This window comes from Dendronephthya gigantea, unplaced genomic scaffold, assembly GCF_004324835.1.
Source record: "Dendronephthya gigantea isolate DGI-Jeju-01 unplaced genomic scaffold, DenGig_1.0 000626F, whole genome shotgun sequence".
Classification (NCBI taxonomy): domain Eukaryota; kingdom Metazoa; phylum Cnidaria; class Anthozoa; order Malacalcyonacea; family Nephtheidae; genus Dendronephthya; species Dendronephthya gigantea.
The window spans coordinates 1-20,168 of NW_021163636.1; the positions used below are offsets into that span (position 1 = coordinate 1).

General features: G+C 37.1%; 2 protein-coding genes across 2 annotated transcripts; both read right to left on the reverse strand.

Moving 5' to 3' along the window:
- Nucleotides 1-4,013: 4,013 nt before the first annotated feature.
- On the reverse strand, nucleotides 4,014-5,177 carry LOC114544052 (the record flags this gene model as incomplete). The annotated part of the gene is made up of 1 exon (XM_028562806.1): nucleotides 4,014-5,177. A coding segment is annotated over exon 1 (1,164 nt), but the record flags the coding sequence as incomplete, so codon positions are not given.
- Nucleotides 5,178-7,806: 2,629 nt separating this feature from the next.
- LOC114544054 lies at nucleotides 7,807-15,051 on the reverse strand. The gene is made up of 4 exons (XM_028562807.1): nucleotides 14,728-15,051; nucleotides 8,770-8,814; nucleotides 8,245-8,597; nucleotides 7,807-8,161 (listed from the first exon to the last, which is right to left on the reverse strand). The coding sequence occupies exons 1-4, from the start codon at nucleotides 15,049-15,051 to the stop codon at nucleotides 7,807-7,809; spliced, it is 1,077 nt and encodes a 358-aa protein (XP_028418608.1).
- Between the last annotated feature and the right edge of the window lie 5,117 nt (nucleotides 15,052-20,168).

Consider the following 20,168-nt stretch of genomic DNA (forward strand, 5'->3'; position numbering starts at 1 on the left):
TCAAGCGAGGAGCCACGAGCAATGGTTTATCTGCGTCAGGCATTTCATTGACGCCAATGTAGCGATTCACAAAATCCTCTTCTTTAAAATGTTTAGAGCAAACTTCTGAATGGACAGAAGGCTCCCATTTTTCACGTTTCCGTCGGACAAAATCTACCCAAGTCTTTCTTCGCTTTTTTGCCTCGGGCCGCATATCATTTGCATACGGAATTCTGTGCAGTGCAATTCCTTCGCGTAAATTCGCTGTGTTGGAACAACCAAAGACGAAACACCTGTGTGGCATCTTAACACTGAAGATGCCGAACACAAAAGGCGTAAATCTTCAAAAAAATATTCGCTTAACCCCGCTTTTACAATGCAGCACTGTTTTATTTCTATAGAAAAGCGCATTGTTCTCTTTGCGACTTCCCGATTTGACGTCACACATAACATTAGTTACCAGTTTTTTCAGGGTCACGGTCAAACGTTAAAATTGTCAAAATCACCAAATTTGAGGCCCTCAAAGTCAATGAAGATGAAATTTTCGACCTATCAAATATATTGCAAAAATTCTTAAAATCGTCTAAACTATCTAAAAAGTCTATTTCCCCAATCATGACATAGACACTTTAATATTGATTTGCTGAATTTGAAATTCAGTACGAATGTTCAGAAGGGATTCGTAAAGGATACAACAGAATATTAGACCAGCAGTTTATTTCAATAAGGTCAAAAAATTTCAAAACAACTGTTCAAAATTGCAATTTTTCCCTTATATGAGATATCAGATTTTGAAAGCTAAATTCTTTAATATTGATTTGCTGAACTTGAAATTCAGTAACAATGTTCAGAAGGGATTGGCAAAGGATACAACAGAATATTAAACCAGCAGTTAATTTCATTCAGGTCATGAAATTTGAAACCATGGTCTAAAATAGCAATTTTTCCCTTAATGAGATATCAGACAAAAGTAAATTCTTTAATATTGATTTGCTGAAATTGAAATTCAGCAAAATGTTCAGAACGGATTGGCAAAGGACACAACAGAATATTAGACCAGTAGTTATTTCATTTAGTTCAAAAAATTTGAAAACCTTTATCTAAAATAGCAATTTTTCCCTTATATAATGTCAGACATTGAAAGTAAATTCTTTAATATTTTTCTGAACTTGAAATTGAGCAACAATGTTGAGGGGATTGACAAAGCATAGAACAGAATATTAGACCAGCAGTTCATTTCATTCAGGTCAAAAAATTTGAAACCTTTCCAAAAAGCAATTTTTCTTTATATGACATGTCAGATTTTGAAAGCTAAATTCTTTAATATTGATTTGCTGAACTTGAAATTCAGTAACAATGTGCAGCGAGATTGGCAAAGGATACAGAATATTAGACCAGCTGTTCATTTATTCAGTCAAAAAATTTGAAACCAGTGTCCAAAAAACAATTTTTCCCTTATGATGTCAGATTTTGAAAGCTAAATTCTTTAATATTGATTTGCTGAACTTGAAATTCAGTAAGAATGCAAAGGGATTGGCAAAGGACACAACAGAATATTAGACCAGCAGTTCATTTCATTCAGGTCAAAAAAATTCAAAACATGTCCAGAGTAGCATTTTTCCCTTATGAGATGTCAGTTTTGAAAATAAATTCTTTAATATTGATTTGCTGAACTGAAATTCAGTAAGAATGTTCAAAAGGGATTGGCAAAAACAAAACATAATATTAGACCAGCAGTTCATTTCATTAAGGTCAAAAAATTTGAAACCAGTTGTCGAAAAAGCAATTTTTCCCTTATATGAGATGTCAGATTTTGAAAGATAAATTCTTAATATTGATTTGCTGATCTTAAAATTCAGTAAGAAAGTTCAGAAAACATTGGCAAGGGACACAACAGAATATTAGACCAGTAGTTCATTTTATTCAGTTCAAAAAATTTGAAAAACTTTGTTTAATATTGATTTGCTAGATTTCAAATTGAGCAAAAATGTTGAAAAAGGGATTGGCAAAGGATACAACAGAATATTAAACCAGCAGTTCATTTTAATAAGGTCAAAAAATTTCAAAACAATTGTTGAAAATTGCAATTTTTCACTTATATGAGATATCAGATTTTAAAAGCTAAATTCTTTAATATTGATTTCCTGAACTTGAAATTCAGTAAGAATGTTCAGAAGGGGTGGCAAAGGATACAACAGAATAGTAGACCAGCAGTTCATTTCAATCAGGTCAAAAAATTTGAAAACCATTGTCTAAAATAGCAATTTTTCCCTTATATGAGATTTCAGACATTGAAAGTTAAATTCTTTAATATTGATTTGCTAGATTTCAAATTGAGCAAGAATGTTGAAAAGGGATTGGCAAAGGATACAACAGAATATTAAACCAGCAGTTAATTTCATTCAGGTCATAAAATTTGAAACCAGTTGTCCAAAACACAATTTTTGTTTTATATTAGATGTCAGATTTTGAAAGCTAAATTCTTTAATATTTATTTGCGGAACTTGAAATTCAGTAAGAATATGCAAAAGAGATTGGCAAAGGATACAACAGAATATTAGACTAGCAGTTCATTTTATTCAGTTCAAAAAATTTAAAAACCATGGTCTAAAATAGCAATTTTTACCTTATATGAGATATCAGATTTTGAAAGATAAATTCTTTAATATTGATTTGCAGAACTTGAAATTCAGTAACAATGTTCAGAACGGATTTGCAAAGGACACAACAGAATATTAGACCAGTAGTTTTTTTCATTTAGTTCAAAAAATTTGAAAACCATTGTCTAAAATATCAATTTTTCCCTTATATGAGATGTCAGACATTGAAAGTTAAATTCTTTAATATTGATTTGCTAGATTTCAAATTGAGCAAGAATGATAAGAAGGGATTGACAAAGCATACAACAGAATATTAGACCAGCAGTTCATTTCATTAAGGTCAAAAAATTTGAAAATCTTTATCTAAAATATTTGCTAATGGCCGAAAAATATATTTACTCGGGCGTCTTGTGGCAAAAATCATTCACTAATCCCTGTCATGCTTTTGATATTTCTATTTTTGCAGCTATTTTTATATGAAATAATTTTCTTGTATGATTGCATGGCGACTTTAGTAATTATAATAACTTGTAGGTACACCACGTAAGTATTAAATACTGCAAAGCTTTCGGTCCGTTAACCCGGACCTTCATCAGTGCAATTACTTGAATACACGTTTGCGCGTCACTTAAATATCATGTTAGTCGTGATTAGTTTGCTCGCGCTATTAATTAAACGGTTTCATTTAATTAAGTTCTAACTAATGCGCGCGCCCTAGACAAGTATTTGACTAAGAGACACCGAAAAGAGCACGCCACGTACTATTAAGTGGCTTTCCCTCTTGGACGATAGTTTGATGTTTATAAATTTCAATAGATTCTCTCATTTTACGAGAGACAGTAAACTTATCGTTTGCTAAAATGGTAGCATCGTTCCATTTAATGCGATGATCATAAGTCCATGCATGGTGAGCTACTGCAGATTTATCCAGTTTACCTTTCTCGCAGTTCGTCTTATGTTCTTTAAGACGTATTGAGAGATTTCTACCGGTCTCTCCAATGTAAACCAAACCACATTCACATGGAATGCGGTACACACCAGGTTTCTGTTGTTCATCGACGCCATCCTTGTGTGTGTAAAGAGCGCGAAACAATTTGTTATTGCTAGAATGGTAAACTTGTATTCCAACTTCTTTTAAAATCCTAACGATTTTATATGAAGCTGGGCCAATATATGGTAACAGACAGAGGATAGATATTCCGTGTCTTGCCTCTGTCTTTGCTGTTCATTCATAGCATGTTCTATGAATTTCTTAGGATAACCATTCATGTGCAGAACATCCTTCAAATGCTTTAACTCTGAGTCAATGCTATTTGAATCACAAATTGTTTTGGCACGGTTGATTAATGTTTTGCATACTGATCTTTTAATGCTAGGATGGTGAAATGAACTATAATTCAGATATCTGTCAGTGTGTGTTGGTTTTCTATAAACTTTATGGCCCAAAGTCCCGTTCTCTTTTACATCAAATAAGATATCTAAGAAAGATATAGAGTTATCTTTCTGTATTTCTAATGTGAATTTAATTGAAGGGTGTATACTATTAATGTGATCTAAAAATTTATTCAAATTTTCTAAACCATGCGACCAACTACTTAATGTGTCATCTACATATCTAAACCAGAAACCAGGTTTTAAACATGCTGTAGCTATAGCTTTCTTTTCAAATTCTTCCATGAATAAATTAGCCATAACTGGTGATAAGGGACTACCCATAGGAGCACCATGAGTTTGCTCGTAGTATTTCTCCCGCCACTGAAAACTAGTTGTATTCAGGCACAATTTCAGTAGTTCATATATACTCTCAGGAGAAAGGCTAGTCCTTTTAGAGAGGGTATCATCTGAAAGCAGCCTGTCTTTCGCAATGTTACACGCCTCATCTACTGGTACATTAGTAAATAAACTAACTACATCGAAACTGACAAGAATTTCATTTTTACCTAATCTAACATCTTGCATATTCTTAACAAATTCTTTAGAATTAACTACATGATGTTCAGTTTGACCAACAACTGGTTTTAAAATTCTAGCAAGATATTTAGCTAAATTATAAGTCGGTGAACCTTGGGATGCAACTATAGGCCTAAGAGGTACACCTGATTTATGTATTTTGGGTAAACCATAAAATTTTGGGCACACACTACATGAAGGTCTCAAATAATCATGAAGGTTTTGAGACAAAATACCTGATTTCCTAAGTTCAGATAGTTTAGAACATACTTTACGTTCAATATTGGCTGTAGGATCACGTTTTAGCTCTTTATATGTTGGAGTTTCAAGAAGAGCATGGATTTTACTTTCGTACTCTGCACGATTTAATAAAACCGTAGCATTACCCTTATCAGCCTTTAAAATATGTATAGACTTATCTGCCCTTAGGTTCCTCACTGCATCCTTCTGCTCCTTGGAAAGATTAGACTTGGGTAAAGTTGTACGTCGCAAGACCTCAGTTACTTTAACACGAATGTTGGATGCTATATCATCTCTGAGATGATTCAACTTTGGTTCCAGATGTTGAACGATTTCTTCTTTAGGAATCTTGTGTGGTACAACAGCGAAATTTAAACCCAATGCCAAGACTTCTTCTTCAACCGGCATAAGTTTTCGCGCACTTTGGTTAACAACAGTGCGTCTTAGAGTGTCAACAGCCAAATCTTCTTGTCTTTTTTTATCTTTTGATCTTTCGGACGTCAAAAGATAAAAGAGTAATTGAAGAATAAGAGTAAGAGTAAGAGTAATTGAGTAATTGCTTTGAGTAATTGCACTGATGAAGGTCCGGGTTAACGGACCGAAAGCTTTGCAGTATTTAATACTTACGTGGTGTACCTACAAGTTATTATAATTATTTTTATATGCATATCTCTAAACACAATAAAGCTTTGCGTAAAAATCCTCCTCACCTTGCATAAGCTGTCTATGGTGGCCTAGGAGGGCCATAAATATTTTCGATTACATGTTGTTTAAAATAAGTTATATTTTTGTTTTTCTTTCACTTTTTTTATTTTTTTTGAAAAAAAATAACCAAAAAAATAAAATTTTTTTTTTTTTCTCTAGCCTATTCGTGCCAGTATAAAAATAAATTTAAAAAAAAATTCGAAGCAGTCTATGAGTGCCATAGCCCATGATGCTTTGTGGGTGTCGATATTATTCGAAGCACATGTTGCATTGCTTGAATGCTGTTTTATTCGCTTCAGTAATGTCGAACAAAAACAAATGTAAATGGGACAATTTTAAGAAAAAACATGCAGAGAAAAGGCGAAAGAAGGATGAAAATTTCCCTGACGTTGTAGATTATTTGACTGTGCAGAGATTAACCGCTGATGTAGAAGGAAAATGTTAAAAATACGGCCGCATTTGACCCTTGACAATCGTGCCTTTTCCATATGATGCACTAACTCTTGATAATATAAAGAAAGCCTGCAAGAATCATTTTGGCATAGCTTCGGTTATGGAGTGTGACGTGCTAGCTGGTGAAAGAGGTCCGTCATACACCAGCATCGATCAAATAAAGAACACTAAATTACTGCACGTAAGATTTCACTTTAATGATCAAGCTGCCGACAATGATGATGAAGGCGTTGACGAGGAAGATCCAGTTCTCCTCAGTTCCTCAGATCGTTTAACGAGTGGGACAGCAGCGAAAAAACCGAGGACTTAAAAGGCTGACAAACCCCGCGTAAGGAATTTTACAGAAACGCGAAGATCTCTAAACATAGATTCTCCGAAAAAGAAAGCGACGCCTTCATCATTTCCAAAGTCAGTTCCACTGAGTAAAATTCTCCAACTTGACAAAATGATCCCTCCAAAATGTGATGAATAAATTGTTGAGTTATACCTCGAGGAATTTTCCATTGATAAAAAGGAGTGGCTTCTTCCATTTCCTGTCAAGTTATCAGTAAGCAAAACATCTTTTGCTAGTGGAGCATTCAGAAATGCTTTTGAAGCCCAAGGAATTTCTGGTCTTAAAGGGAAGTACGTGGTTAATCGTTATAAACCTGACGAGGTGAAGGCTATAGAAGAAGTATTTGGATCAGTTGATAATCACACAAGGAAGTCTGTACAAATGCACACTTTAGCAAAGTATTATGCATCAGCAATGGAGAAGGAGGTTTCCACTTGCAAAGAATTTGGAGAGACTTTCAAGTATACCAAAGTGTATTTGGGAAGAAGTTGTGATGGTCAACTTGTTACTGTTGAGCCTTATATGGAAGGAGAGTTTGTTAAGTATATAAATAATGATGGTGAAATTATTGTAAAAGGCAGTGAAATTTCTGCAAAGGCTGAAGCATTTGCACATTTTACATATGCAAAGTCAAAAAACACAATCATGGTTTTAGATATCCAGGAACTAAATACTTCTTATATGACCCTGAAATAGCTAGTGCTAAACTTCTTGATGATACTACCAAAGCAGTTTTGTTTTGCTATGGTAACCTATCTACCATAGCAATAGAGAGGTTTTTATTAGACCACAAGTGCAACAAGTATTGTACACTTCTGGGCATATGTGTACTGTAGCAACTAAACATTCCAGGATGAATGGATTTAGAGACCAACTGTATTGTTAGTTGTTAAGTTCTTTTTCAAATTGTTGTTTTTGAACCTTGTTAAAAGATAACTTTTACATTGACACTAGTTTTGAGAAATATAATATATTTACTGTTGTAGATCATAATGTTTAATCATTCAAGTTTAGTAATTTACACTTGTTAATTATGATACATGATTACATTTGTTAAGTATGAACCTATGTACAAACTTTATGCGACATTATTGCCATATTTTTTCCATACATACATTATGCAACATGGAAAAGGTAGTTTTGAAATGTAGAAGCCAGGTCTAGGTCAGTAATTTGATCAGGTTTGGGGATTTGTGATTTTTAAAGTATTTTATAAGTATTTTAGACAGTTGAAGAAACTCCAAAATGTAGTTTTGATCTGATGAACAGAGTTCAATTTATTTGCTAGATTGGCCTCAACCATTGGTTCTAATGGCCTCTATAATGGGCTTTGTAACATTAAATTTTCTCATGTTCACACCTGGACTACACCCTCCCCCCCAATGTGTAGTTCCAGAAAATATCCATAACACCCTCCTAGATCTCCAAAATGATCCACCCATCCATCAGTCTCTACTAATTATTATACATTACATGATTGGGAGAAGAGTTATATGGATATTTTCTGGAACCGCACTATTTGTCACATCCTTTTCAGTTGTATGTTTATGTTAAAGGTGACTTCAGGAACAAGTATGCATTTGCAGCTTGGTCAGGCTTTATTTCATCAGTATTTGGGATGTGCTCTTCACAACTTGCTCGGAATTGTACATTCAGAAAATCATCTGTGTCTTCCAAAACACCAGATAACTTCGCAACTTCTTCCAAATGCTCTTCACTGACAATGTAGCCACATCGCTCACCTCCATACTGCTCAGGGTGATAGTATATATGGTCAGGAACCCCACAAGGAAGTTGTTTTTTTTGCTGCTTTCTTCCACGGTGAGAATTCCACACTGTTTTTCTAAAGATGTCTAACTCTTTTTGAACTACTGGAACATACACATATGCCAGCATATTTCTAGTAAGAAAGAAAAGATAACTTATTAGTCCTTTGCAGATAAATATAACTAAATGCTTACCCAGTAGTACAGTCTACTGTACCTATGTATTGGAATATCTCGTTCATAATCACCATCTTCTAATAACTTCCTTAACTGGTCTTTAAAAAATGTTTCCAGTCTTTCTAGTAACTCTTTCCACCATCGTTCTATCTTGTTTTCGGTAGATGGGCCATAAATGACACAATCTGCTGAATCTTCATCACTTTCATGCTTTGATAGAAGGTAGGAGTGCATGGTGGCCATATCCGCCGTTTCAGTACCCTTATCAATGCGTAGGCGTGTAGGCATAACTAAAACATTAAATATAAAGATCGATAAAGATAAAGATCGAAATAAACAATTACCATCAGCATTAATTGGATGACGTTTTACAGGCGCTCCCAATTGCTTTGACTGTTTGGATTTGTGTTCAAAAATAAGAGGAATATTTAGAAAAGAACATAAGTGCCTTTGAATGAGACTGTTTATAGGACGAAAGATCAGGTGAATGGTTGCATGAAGATAACATAATTATATAACTATCAAACTACGTGTCACGTTCACATCTATCAGTTTTAGTACTTACATGTACTGGTTTGCTTCTTTTATCAACCCAGGTAATTGCTGCTTCCTATTGATACAAAAAGCAGAAAAAAAGCCAAATCACCTAACAAATAACATCTCACAAAAACTGAAGGACTAAAGAGGCGTGAAACACACCAAACTTCAAGGCGTATTCAACTGACACACCATGACCATATTAATTCTATAAACAACAACCGTTTAAAAGTTCAAATAATTTGTTTATAACACAGTCTATACCAGAAATTGAGCAAGAACATGTAATCCTTACCTTTCAGAACTTGCTTCAAACCGAATGAATAGTTGGTTGAAATGAGTTTACAATGATATTAGTGTCAAGCTTTATACACAGCGGAAGGCCACATGGATCGGAAATCCTGATTGCAAAAGCGGCCTGAAGTTAACACTTCAAAGTTTTGTCAAGTTTAATTTAAGTCAAACAATAGATAATCATACAAGTAAGCCACAAGTTGTCTGTTTGACTTTTTATTACAACAACAGTTTGACGTCAAAACAAAATTATTCATGCGGTGCATGAATCGCTCCCATTGCACTTACGGTACTTCACGATAAGAAGAAAAATGCAAGGAACCTGCTCATAATAGAGACTTTTAGATTCATTACGACATGGGAGCAGACAACGCAGTGAATTGAAAAAAATATTCAATTCAAAGTTTTCTTTTGCATTTCTGCTTGTGCTTATTCCACTAGCATGAACGGGACTTTACAATTTTAGATGATGCTTTAATATTTAATATATGCTGTCAATATTTTAATGCGAAGCATCCTTCTGAAACGCTTTCTATTATACAGTGTGTATAAAAAAGGTATATAACCTTTTAGATTTAAATCAAGCATAATGCCGTATACGATTGAATTCATTTGTCAGAGAAGCTATAATCGCTTCAAACAAGTTAGTAAGCCATAAACAAAAGACTTTCTAGTTATGCGTACAGCAGCACAAGCACAAATTATAATTGATCTCTTTTGTAAAAAAAAGTTTTCGTCGCGTATCATTAACTCAAAACATATGAGAACAATAAAATCACTTACAATTATTGCTAATTTGAATTTAAAAGGCTATACTTTTCTGTCCACTGTTCGCTAATTTGAATTTAAAAGGCTATGATTTACTGTCCACTGTTCGCTAATTTGAATTTAAAAGGCTATACTTTTCTGTCCACTGTTCGCTAATTTGAATCTAAAAGGCTATACTTTTCTGTCCACTGTACACATATTGCCTGAACTCTTGATGCCATGTCTTTTGACTGCCTATTCTATGCCTTACATCAAATCAGACTCAAACAAAAAGTCGACCGACCAAACGGTTTGGTAACGACATTTAACTGAAACGCTTTTTAAGTATAAAATAAACGCATTTATACAGGCTTCAAATTACCATAAAAGTCTTCACTGATAAATACTAAATAAATTCCTAAAGTGAGGAACACAACCCAAAAATGTCTCTTTTCAGTCAGCGTTATAAATTGTTTGTACTAAGCAAATTCAGTATAGTGTAAGACCAGGCAGGAATCAGTAGGCCATATAATGAATACAACATACACCAAAGGCAAAGCAATTGCATCGTTATCCGCTTATTTTATCAGTTTTATTTATTAACAGCATGAATTAAATAAGAACATTTCGCATGCGTAGGAAATGTCAAATGTATAGCACAAACAGCCACGATTAAAAGTTGTACAAGTCGTTATAACTGACTTTATAATATAGTGCTATAAAAGCCAGCGAACGACTATAATAATCAGTCGAATTGGATATATTAAGTGTAGAATTTACTTCGATTTACTTAAACCTAAGTAAATCAACTAATTAAACTACTCAGATTCCCTGTATTTATAGCATCATGTACGCAAAGCATTCTGGTCAGTTAACAGCAGTGCACAGTGATGCATTCTGGTCGGTTAACAGCAATGCATGCTGGTTCTAAAAACGGAAGTAAAATCTTACTTTCAGAGCCCTGTACGAATGAGAATTGCTGACTTGCTCGCTCGCTTCAGGCTCGCTCGCTGCGTCAGCAATAACTACACGAAGTCACGAACTTCTCCTTTTAAATAACCCCCCCCCCTGAAAGAGTCTAGAAAGAGAGAAATTTGCCCTCTGAACTAAAAGTAAGTATTATATGGTTTCTCGAAATCTTGAACTTCATTTTTAATGGCTCCTAACAACATGGTCATTAAAGGCATGCTGATAAGTTTAAGAAAACATGCATATATACAGTGCTATATATAACTAAGGGCCCACTAAGCTATAGCATTAAATTTCATTATTCACGACAAATCAATGCGTGCATCCTTATTGCACGTGGTTTGAGTTTAATCTGTAAGGATGAAATTTCCTCTCGACTTTATTGATAAGAGATTAAGTTCGAAGACAAATGATCAAACCTTTACTGAATTTAAGCCGGTAGAACGTAGAAAAAAATTCCCCACAACTACCTACCTTTCTTTTTAGCCCTAAAATAGAATTGTGTGCAGCAATTTTGCGGTCTTAAATGCGTGTGACATACGAGCGAAGTACCGCGTTACGGTTTTCGGATTGTTGCGAATTCAGAAAAAGGGAATCATTTAGGAAATTTTCATTAGGCTCGACATTCATTGAAATTTTGTTTCAAGCATGCTGACTAGTTGCTATAATATCTACAAAATTTTTAAAAAGTTTTGCATTACCTTCGTGATTCAAATGTAGTCCTCCTCGCATTTTTAGCGAATAGTTTGCAAAAAAATACACGAATTAAAACGAGGAAAAAAACTCTTGTTATTTCGCACAGACAGTCAACTACACACGAAAAAACAGCATGCTCACATGTGAACTTCATCATCACCGATTTCACCGATAATCACGAGTTCACTTCACACGAACTATACACTCACCACAAGTAATATAACAATTCCTAGCACAGAATCGCATCAACTGTTATAAATAATAAATCTTGCAACATTGCTATCATCTCACTTTCAAAAGGCAACCTCTAACACAACCTACAATAAGGGCATGGCTGTCTCCACAGGATCCGAATACTTGCAACAACATTAAACTCTTGCATTAAGAGTTCAATACTAGTTCAATAACAAACATCCTCTTTGTCACAAAGTCATTTGGAACAATTATATAGACAATTCCACCCCCTTTAGTCATAAATGGATAAATACATATATATTATACACCATCATCATTCAATATTTACCATCATTCAATAGTAAGGGATGATAATCATGATATTGTTTAAAAGACATAAGTTTAATAATATTACTCAGACATAAGTTGTTCTAATGTTCATTTATATACTATACGGTCCTTGACATTTTTAAAAGGTGGCTCCCTACAGTAATTTAGAATTAGGACCAGTAACTAAATAATGCTCACGCAAGCAAGAGTAAATCGCGGGATGCGGTAAAATTTAGCGTTTTGCGAGAGTAACGCGGGATTTTTAAATGCCATGCACTGTTAATTTCGGGGAGTAATTTTAACTCCACCGTAGGAGTTGAAATAACTCCCGTTTGAGGAGTAGAAATAATGGAGTGTATTTCACTCGAAAACCAGAGTTAAATCTACTCCACTTCAGTTCATATTTAAACATTAACACCACTAGGAGTAAACATTACTCCACTGCAGGAATAAAATATACTCCAGTAAAGGAGTACAAATATTGGAATACTTTTTACTCCTTTTTTTTACTCCGGGAGTAAATTTAACTCCAGTTTTGCTACTATGGGAGTTTATTCAACTCTCATAAAGGAGTAAAATGTACTCTTGAAAAGGGATACACATATTAGAGTAATTATTGTATAATTTACTCCTATATTTTCACTCCAAAAAAGGAGTAAATCTACGAGAGTAAATAATTCATTTTTGGGAGTCAAAAAAACTCTAATAAATGATAAAATTAGATATACTTAGAAAATGGATATCAAGTAATTACTGTAACTTTACTCCTAACTGTCACTCAAAAAATGACAAATTTTTTAAGGGTATAAAGGAGAATGTATACTTTATCTAAATTTTACCCCCACAGCTATAAGCAAAGTTAAAATTTTCACTACCCTGAAAATGTTACTTTTCAGGCTAGTGAAAGTTACCATTAAGCCACAATGCAATATTCCACTGGGCGGTTACTGAATCCGGATTGAGCAGTATTCCAGATTGAACCCACCCTGGTTCTCAAGAAATCATAATAACTGTTTACATGAATCTGCAATCATTCATTTCTTAAGAACTGGGGTGAAACTCAATCCGGATTCATGTAAACAGCCCCTTAGACAAGTGGTGTACCAAATACAGCCCCCCCCTTCTTCAAAGAAATTTTAAAAAAAGCTGGGGGTTTTTTCACCAAAAAACGGCTTCAAAATTTATGAAACTGCTATCGATAGAAAGCTTACATAACACAGCTTCCGAATATGTAATTTTTATCCTGGCCCAAATTCGTTGTCGAATCTTACAGCTCCTGAAACGCAGACGTCTGCCAGCCTGAGATTCGAAATCGCATATAATGATGTACGTTAAATGCGCATTGAAGTACGAGCGAAGTAAACACCAAAAAACGGCTTCAAAATTTATGAAACAGCTATCCATAGAAAGCTTACATAACACAGATTCCGAATATGTAATTTTTATCCTGGCCCAAATTCGTTGTCGAATCTTACAGCTCCTGAAACACAGACGTCTGCCAGCCTGAGATTCGAAATCGCATATAATGATGTACGTTAAATGCGCGTTGAAGTACGAGCGAAGTAAACACCAAAAAACGGCTTCAAAATTTATAAACAGCTATCCATAGAAAGCTTACATAACACAGATTCCGAATATGTAATTTTTATCCTGGCCCAAATTCGTTGTCGAATCTTACAGCTCCTGAAACACAGACGTCTGCCAGCCTGAGATTCGAAATCGCATATAATGATGTACGTTAAATGCGCGTTGAAGTACGAGCGAAGTAAACACCAAAAAACGGCTTCAAAATTTATAAAACAGCTATCCATAGAAAGCTTACATAACACAGATTCCGAATATGTAATTTTTATCCTGGCCCAAATTCGTTGTCGAATCTTACAGCTCCTGAAACGCAGACGTCTGCCAGCCTGAGATTCGAAAAAATGCGGGTGGCACACGCCAGCCCATTTGGCAAGCAAGTAAATTGGTAATATAACCTTTCCAGTTAAACTTTAAGATATTTCTGATGCTGAGCAGAAATAGGAACTGAATAGTAAGAATCCCGAAGATCGATAGATGCCATAAAGCAATTTTTCTTCATTAGCTGTAGTGCTGTATGCACTGATTCCATTTTGAAATGGTGGTAAGTTACAAACTCATTTTTTTTTGAGGTTTAAAACCTGAAAGTGCTATCCTTTTTGGGCCTAACAAAAATAGTTGAAAGGAACTCTTCTGGTTCATGAAGCGAAAGGACAATGACGCCCTTTCTTCATAAGCGTTGGATTTCAAAGTCAATAGCTTCATCATCAGAGGGAGAGGATCAAACCTTGCCCTCGTTGCTTTGCAACTCTAGTATGCAACAAACAGCATGATGTATAAAACAATAATGCCGCAATATTCGGAAATCGACTCTATATGCGAGAATAGCTATATCTCATGCAAACTGTCTTGGGGCAAAAAGTTTTTCTGGATTAGCGGAAAACTCAATGTTTACCCCTTGTATGGCATTAAGTAGCCATCTATCACTGGTGATTTTACACCAGGCATTAATATACTTTGCCAGGCGACCTGCAATATTGTCACACACTACTACAGTGTTAGGACATGTACTCACCTGATTTGTACAATGCCATGTCTCTTTCAGTGCGCCCGTGATTGGTTCTTCGCCCCTCTTCTTTTCCTCTGGAAGCTCTGGGGGCGATACTTCCCACGCTCGTTTTTTGAGTGTTGGTATGAATAGTCCCGAGAATGTGATGATCCTTTATATGATTTAGGACCATAATTTCGCACCAACCCTGTTTGTAGTTGATATATCTTGTACTGTTTTAGGTAAGTCATCACCAAATAATTCTGTGGTGCATGGGACATGTTCTGCACACAATTTCCGGTACTGTTCATTTAGGTCAGGCCTGATTAATTCCCGGCGCCGTTGATTTAGCTCATGATTGGCTCGGACTACGAATGCAATGGCATCCATGGACTGAATAACAGCTGCATCAGCTGTGTCGCTGCGCGCTTTAGATGCTAGGGGAGTCGAATCCTTTAGATTAAGAAGACTCTCAGTCACTCGAGTTTGAGCAATTAGAGCTTTAAGCAATAGCATTTGAGCTTTCTGCATCTTTATATCGCGAGATCGTGTCTTGCTTTGCAACCGTGACCAGATTGCTGCGTTTACTCTTGTAGGGATAATTTTGCCACAATTTTTTGGCCGAAGATATTTCTACTTCTATTTCTTTTTTCTACAAGTTCAGCAAGCTGTGTGGGGATGTCTTCACCACACTGATCGACCAGGTCAAAATCGTTGGCAATGCCTGTCAAAATGGCGTCGCCACCAGCCGCCGTCTTTTCGGCGACTACCGATTAATCGGTTGACTTATTCAAAAGCGCATTGACCGCGTTATCAAGTTCATCAGCCGGATTTTCACGACTCTTCTTGTTATTTGGCTCTAGGGCCTGTTTTTCGGAGCTTTCAGACGAGCTATCGTCGTCTGAGGACGAAGGACTTGCTTGTCGTTTTCGAGGCCGCGTTGGCGCCAAATTGCTTTGTAACGAAGCAAGGCTGTATTGTAACGTTTTTGCAAGGCTTTGTAACGAGTTCGTCATGGAATTTTCCATGCCTCGTATACCCTTTAAAGTGGCATTAGAAATCTCTCTCGAGTCTTCATCGTCTAGTAGCCTAGACTCCTCGTTTTCGCTTAATATGTCTTGGACTTCTTGTTGTGGTTCATCCATATTCATGGGACCACTACTGATATCCTTAAGAGATTTCTCCCCTTTCCTGGATATTTCGTTATTCTGCGCCCTTAGATAAGGTATTTCGGCAGATAATGTATTTCGTAACAATCTAAATACGGAAAAAACGTCGTTTTCCCCAAAAAATTATTTGTAGGTAAGGGCAAAATTGTTTGCACCGTTCGACTGCGGAAGGTCTCACGAACTGAAGGTTGGCTATCTCACGTGATCTCCATGTGACCCCTTGTGACAGGTTATGACAAGGAGGTAGAATTTGCAATTATATACTAAGGCAAGGCCATCTTTACTGCTCGGCAAGTCGCAAGATTTCTTCTTTCTCAACAAGCAAGGAGCGCCTTTTGATAGCAGCAGTTCAATTGCAAGGTACATTGGCGATATTTTCATGCGCGAGGTTTCCATTCGAGCAAGCACGAATGCGTTAAGGCATGCTATCATCACATATTTCAGCACTTTGGACGACTCCAAAGATATAAATGTTCGAAAAAGTCTTGCGCTTTCACGCACGTAGCCCATCATGCTATCTTGTCTTGTCTTTCATGCTTTCTTTAATGAGAACACTAAATCTCTTGGTACCTTTAGACCGTCAGAAAATTAGACCAGGAGTTCATTTCATTCAGGTCAAAAAATTTGAAACCAGTTGTCCAAATAAGCAATTTTTCTTTTATATGAGATTTCAGATTTTGAAAGCTAAATTCTTTAATATTTATTTGCTGAACTTGAAATTCAGTAAGAATGTGCAGAAGAGATTGGCAAAGGATACAAAAGAATATTAGACCAGCAGTTCATTTCATTCAGTTCAAAAAATTTGAAAACCATTGTCTAAAATAGCAATTTTTCCCTTATATGAGATGTCAGATTTTGAAAGCTAAATTCTTTAACATTGATTTGCTGAACTTGAAATGGAACGGCAGAACTCGCGCTTTCACTTTGTGTGTTCACCTTGTCCAAAGGACATTGTGCACAACATTCGCGCCTCTTCGAAGCAAAACTTCAGAGAACGCAGCACCTATTCGCCCGAAGGCCGGAGGAAAGGCAGCAACCGATCGAGAGCAGCCGCCTATCCCACCACGACGAGCGAGTTTTGCTTCACACTCGCACTCATTCGCGGAGCACCTGCCCCTCATATATAGTAAAAATTATAACCGGAGCACCAGTCGCTGCAACATCCTCCTTGAAGACCGATTTTGACCACCTTGCACCAAGCCGCCAAAATTTGACTACTTCTCTAAACATTCTCTTTGATCATAATCTGTGCAAGCTAACTTCAGAAACGTCGCCATTTCGCATAAGTCGACCACCCCTTGAAAATCCGAGCGAGTCGTTTATTTTCTTGTCTGGTCGTACTCACAACCGCAGCAGGTCTCCAAGGTGAGCAGCCTCTAGTTGATAGAACAATGTAGGTAAGTGAAGTCGGCAAAATAGTTTCTTAACTTCGGGAAAAGGATTGGCTCTAAGGGTTGGGTCTGTCTGGCTAGGACTTGAAGCGCGAGGACTCGGCGTGGGCTGACGGAGATGCGTGGCTTGCTGGGCGTCGAAGTCGGACTGCGAAGGGACTTCGGGTGGATTGACTCAGCTGTGACCGTCAGGTCGATTCAGCAGGCGATTAACAAACAACTGAGAACTGGAACGGACAAGGGGAATCCGACTGTTTAATTAAAACAAAGCATTGCGATGGCTGGTGACTGGTGTTGACGCAATGTGATTTCTGCCCTGTGCTCTGAATGTCAAAGTGAAGTAATTCATCCAAGCGCGGGTAAACGGCGGGAGTAACTATGACTTTCCTATTCCAACACCTGCTGGCATAAGACGTCCTGACCTGCTGGTCTGGAATTGCAATGGCACTTGCTTTGTGGTCGATGTCACTGTGTCAGCCGATAACGCGGACCTGGAGGATGTGCACTCGAGGAAAGTTAGCTACTATAATAATGAGCATGTCCGCAACTGGGTGCAGGGAGTGAGCGGAGCAGCGGAGGTAAACTTCTCCTCGATTAGTTTTAATTGGAGGGGTGCCATCGCTAAACCGTCTTACAACCTTTTATCTGATAAGTTTGGGTTTAATATGTTTGAAATAGAGATACTTAGTGTTATAGTGATGGAGAAGGGCTATAAAATTTGGCTGGACTTCAAGAAAGGAACTTACAGATCGGAGACAACAAATTGGGATGAGGCTTTGAGTTTGGAGGAATGAACTGGAGACAAATCGGACTGAAAGAATACATATATTGAGACACTTATTTAACGCTAAACTCTACTTATAATATTTGTGAATAGAAATCATATAAACAATTCTACAGCTGCATATGTATATATATTTTTTTATATTGTGTATAATTATTTAATTGTGAGGGCTGCAATCTCATGCCCAAATGTACATTTATCTATTGAAGAATTTATTAAATGTATTTAATAGCCAAATGCCTCGTCATCTAATTAGTGACGCGCATTAATGAGATTCCCACTGTCACTATTTATTATCTAGCGAAACCACAGTTAAGGGAACGGGCTTGGCAGCAACAGCGGGGAAAAAAGACCCTGTTGAGCTTGACTCTAATCTGACTCTGTGAAAAAACATGAGAGGTGTAGAATAAGTGGAAGGAGCAATCAGCCGGTGAAATACCACTACTCTTATCATTTTTTTACTTATTCGGTTAAGCGGAGCTGGACCTCAACGTCCACTTTTTAGCATTAAGATCGCTCTTCTGCCGGTTGATCCGAGCCAAAGACACTGTCAGGTTGGGAGTTTGGCTGGGGCGGCATGACTGTCAAATGATAACGCAAGTGTCCTATGGTGAGCTCAATGAGAACGGAAATCTCATGTAGAGCAAAAGGGCAAAAGCTCACTTGATTTTGATTTTCAGTATGAATACAAACTGTGAAAGCATGGCCTGTCGATCCCTTAGTCTTCACGAGTTTTAAGCTAGGGGTGTCAGAAAAGTTACCACAGGGATAACTGGCTTGTGGCAGCCAAGCGTTCATAGCGACGTTGCTTTTTGATTCTTCGATGTCGGCTCTTCCTATCATTGCGAAGCAGAATTCACCAAGCGTCGGATTGTTCACCCGCCAATAGGGAACGTGAGCTGGGTTTAGACCGTCGTGAGACAGGTTAGTTTTACCCTACTGTTGAATGGTTGTTGCAATAGTAATTCTGCTCAGTACGAGAGGAACCGCAGATTCAGACAAATAGCTCATGCACTTGCCTGAAAAGACAATGGTGCGAAGCTACCATCTGTTGGATTATGATTGAACGCCTCTAAATGAGAATCCGTGCTAGAACGCGACGATTCCTTTTCTCTGGACAACTTAAGCGAACACGAATAGAGACGCGATCATTCGCGCCTCCTGCGTCACAACGTGCCCACGGAGCGGACAATGCTCCAAAGCACTGCAACGATCAAAATCTAAATTTTCCAGAGCTAAATCATTTGCAGATGACTTAAATATAAGAACGGGGTATTGTAAGCAGTAGAGTAGCCTTGTTGCTACGATCTGCTGAGATTAAGCCCTTGTTCTACGATTTGTTTCTTTTTTTTCCGACACTCACACATCCTCGGAGCAGTCGAACATATCCGCAAAAAAGCCAACAACTCGAGGTCTCCCGAACATGTTCAGGAGAAGGGGGAGCATATCGATGTCTCTCGAACATAACCGGCAGAAGAGGCAAACAACTATAGGTCTCTCGAACATGTTCGGAAAAGTCGCACTTTCGAACCGTACTAAGATGAGAGGAAAACGAGTTCTCTTGAACATGTTAAAAAAAGTGGCGATTTAGATCGCTACCAAGAGGCGAAGGAATCGAGGTCTTCCAAACATGCCAAGTCAAAGTGCCAAGTCAACCCGCACTAAGAGGGGAAGAACTCGATGTCTCCGGAACATGTTCGACAAAGTGCCCAGTCAACCCGCACTAAGAGGGGAACAACTCGATGTCTCCCGAACATGTTCGACAAAGTGCCCAGTCAACCCGCACTAAGAGGGGGACAACTCGAGGTCTCCCAAACATGTTCGACAAAGTGCCCAGTCAACCCGCACTAAGAGGGGAAAAACTCGATGTCTCCCGAACATGTTCGACAAAGTGCCCAGTCAACCCGCACTAATACAGGGCTTTTTTGTAGTCTTGTAATTGGAATGAGTACAATCATTACAACAAACCAAGCCGCATTGGTTTTTAATCTGATATAAGGAAAAAATTGCTATTTTGGACAATTGGTTTCAAATGTTTTGACCTGATTAAAATGAACTGCTGGTCTAATATTCTGTTGTATTCTTTGCCAATCTCGCCTGAACATTGTTACTGAACTTCAAGTTCAGCCAATAAATATTAAAGAATTTAGCTTTCAAAATCTGACATCTCATATAAGGGAAAAATTGCTTTTTTGTACAACTGGTTTCAAATTTTTTGACCTTAATGATATGAACTGCTGGTCTAATATTCTGTTGTATCCTTTGCCAATCCTTTCTGAACATTCTTACTGAATTTCAAGTTCA

Bases quoted from the DNA above. Each gene is read 5' to 3' on its own strand.
- LOC114544054 (XM_028562807.1), bottom strand. From the start codon at position 15,051: ATGCAGAAAGCTCAAATGCTATTGCTTAAAGCTCTAATTGCTCAAACT. The intron at 8,815-14,727 runs GTTGGTGCGAAA...TTGTATCAATAG, and splicing joins ATATATCAACTACAAACAGG to GAAGCAGCAATTACCTGGGT. The intron at 8,162-8,244 runs GTACAGTAGACT...CTTTCTTACTAG, and splicing joins CGAGATATTCCAATACATAG to AAATATGCTGGCATATGTGT.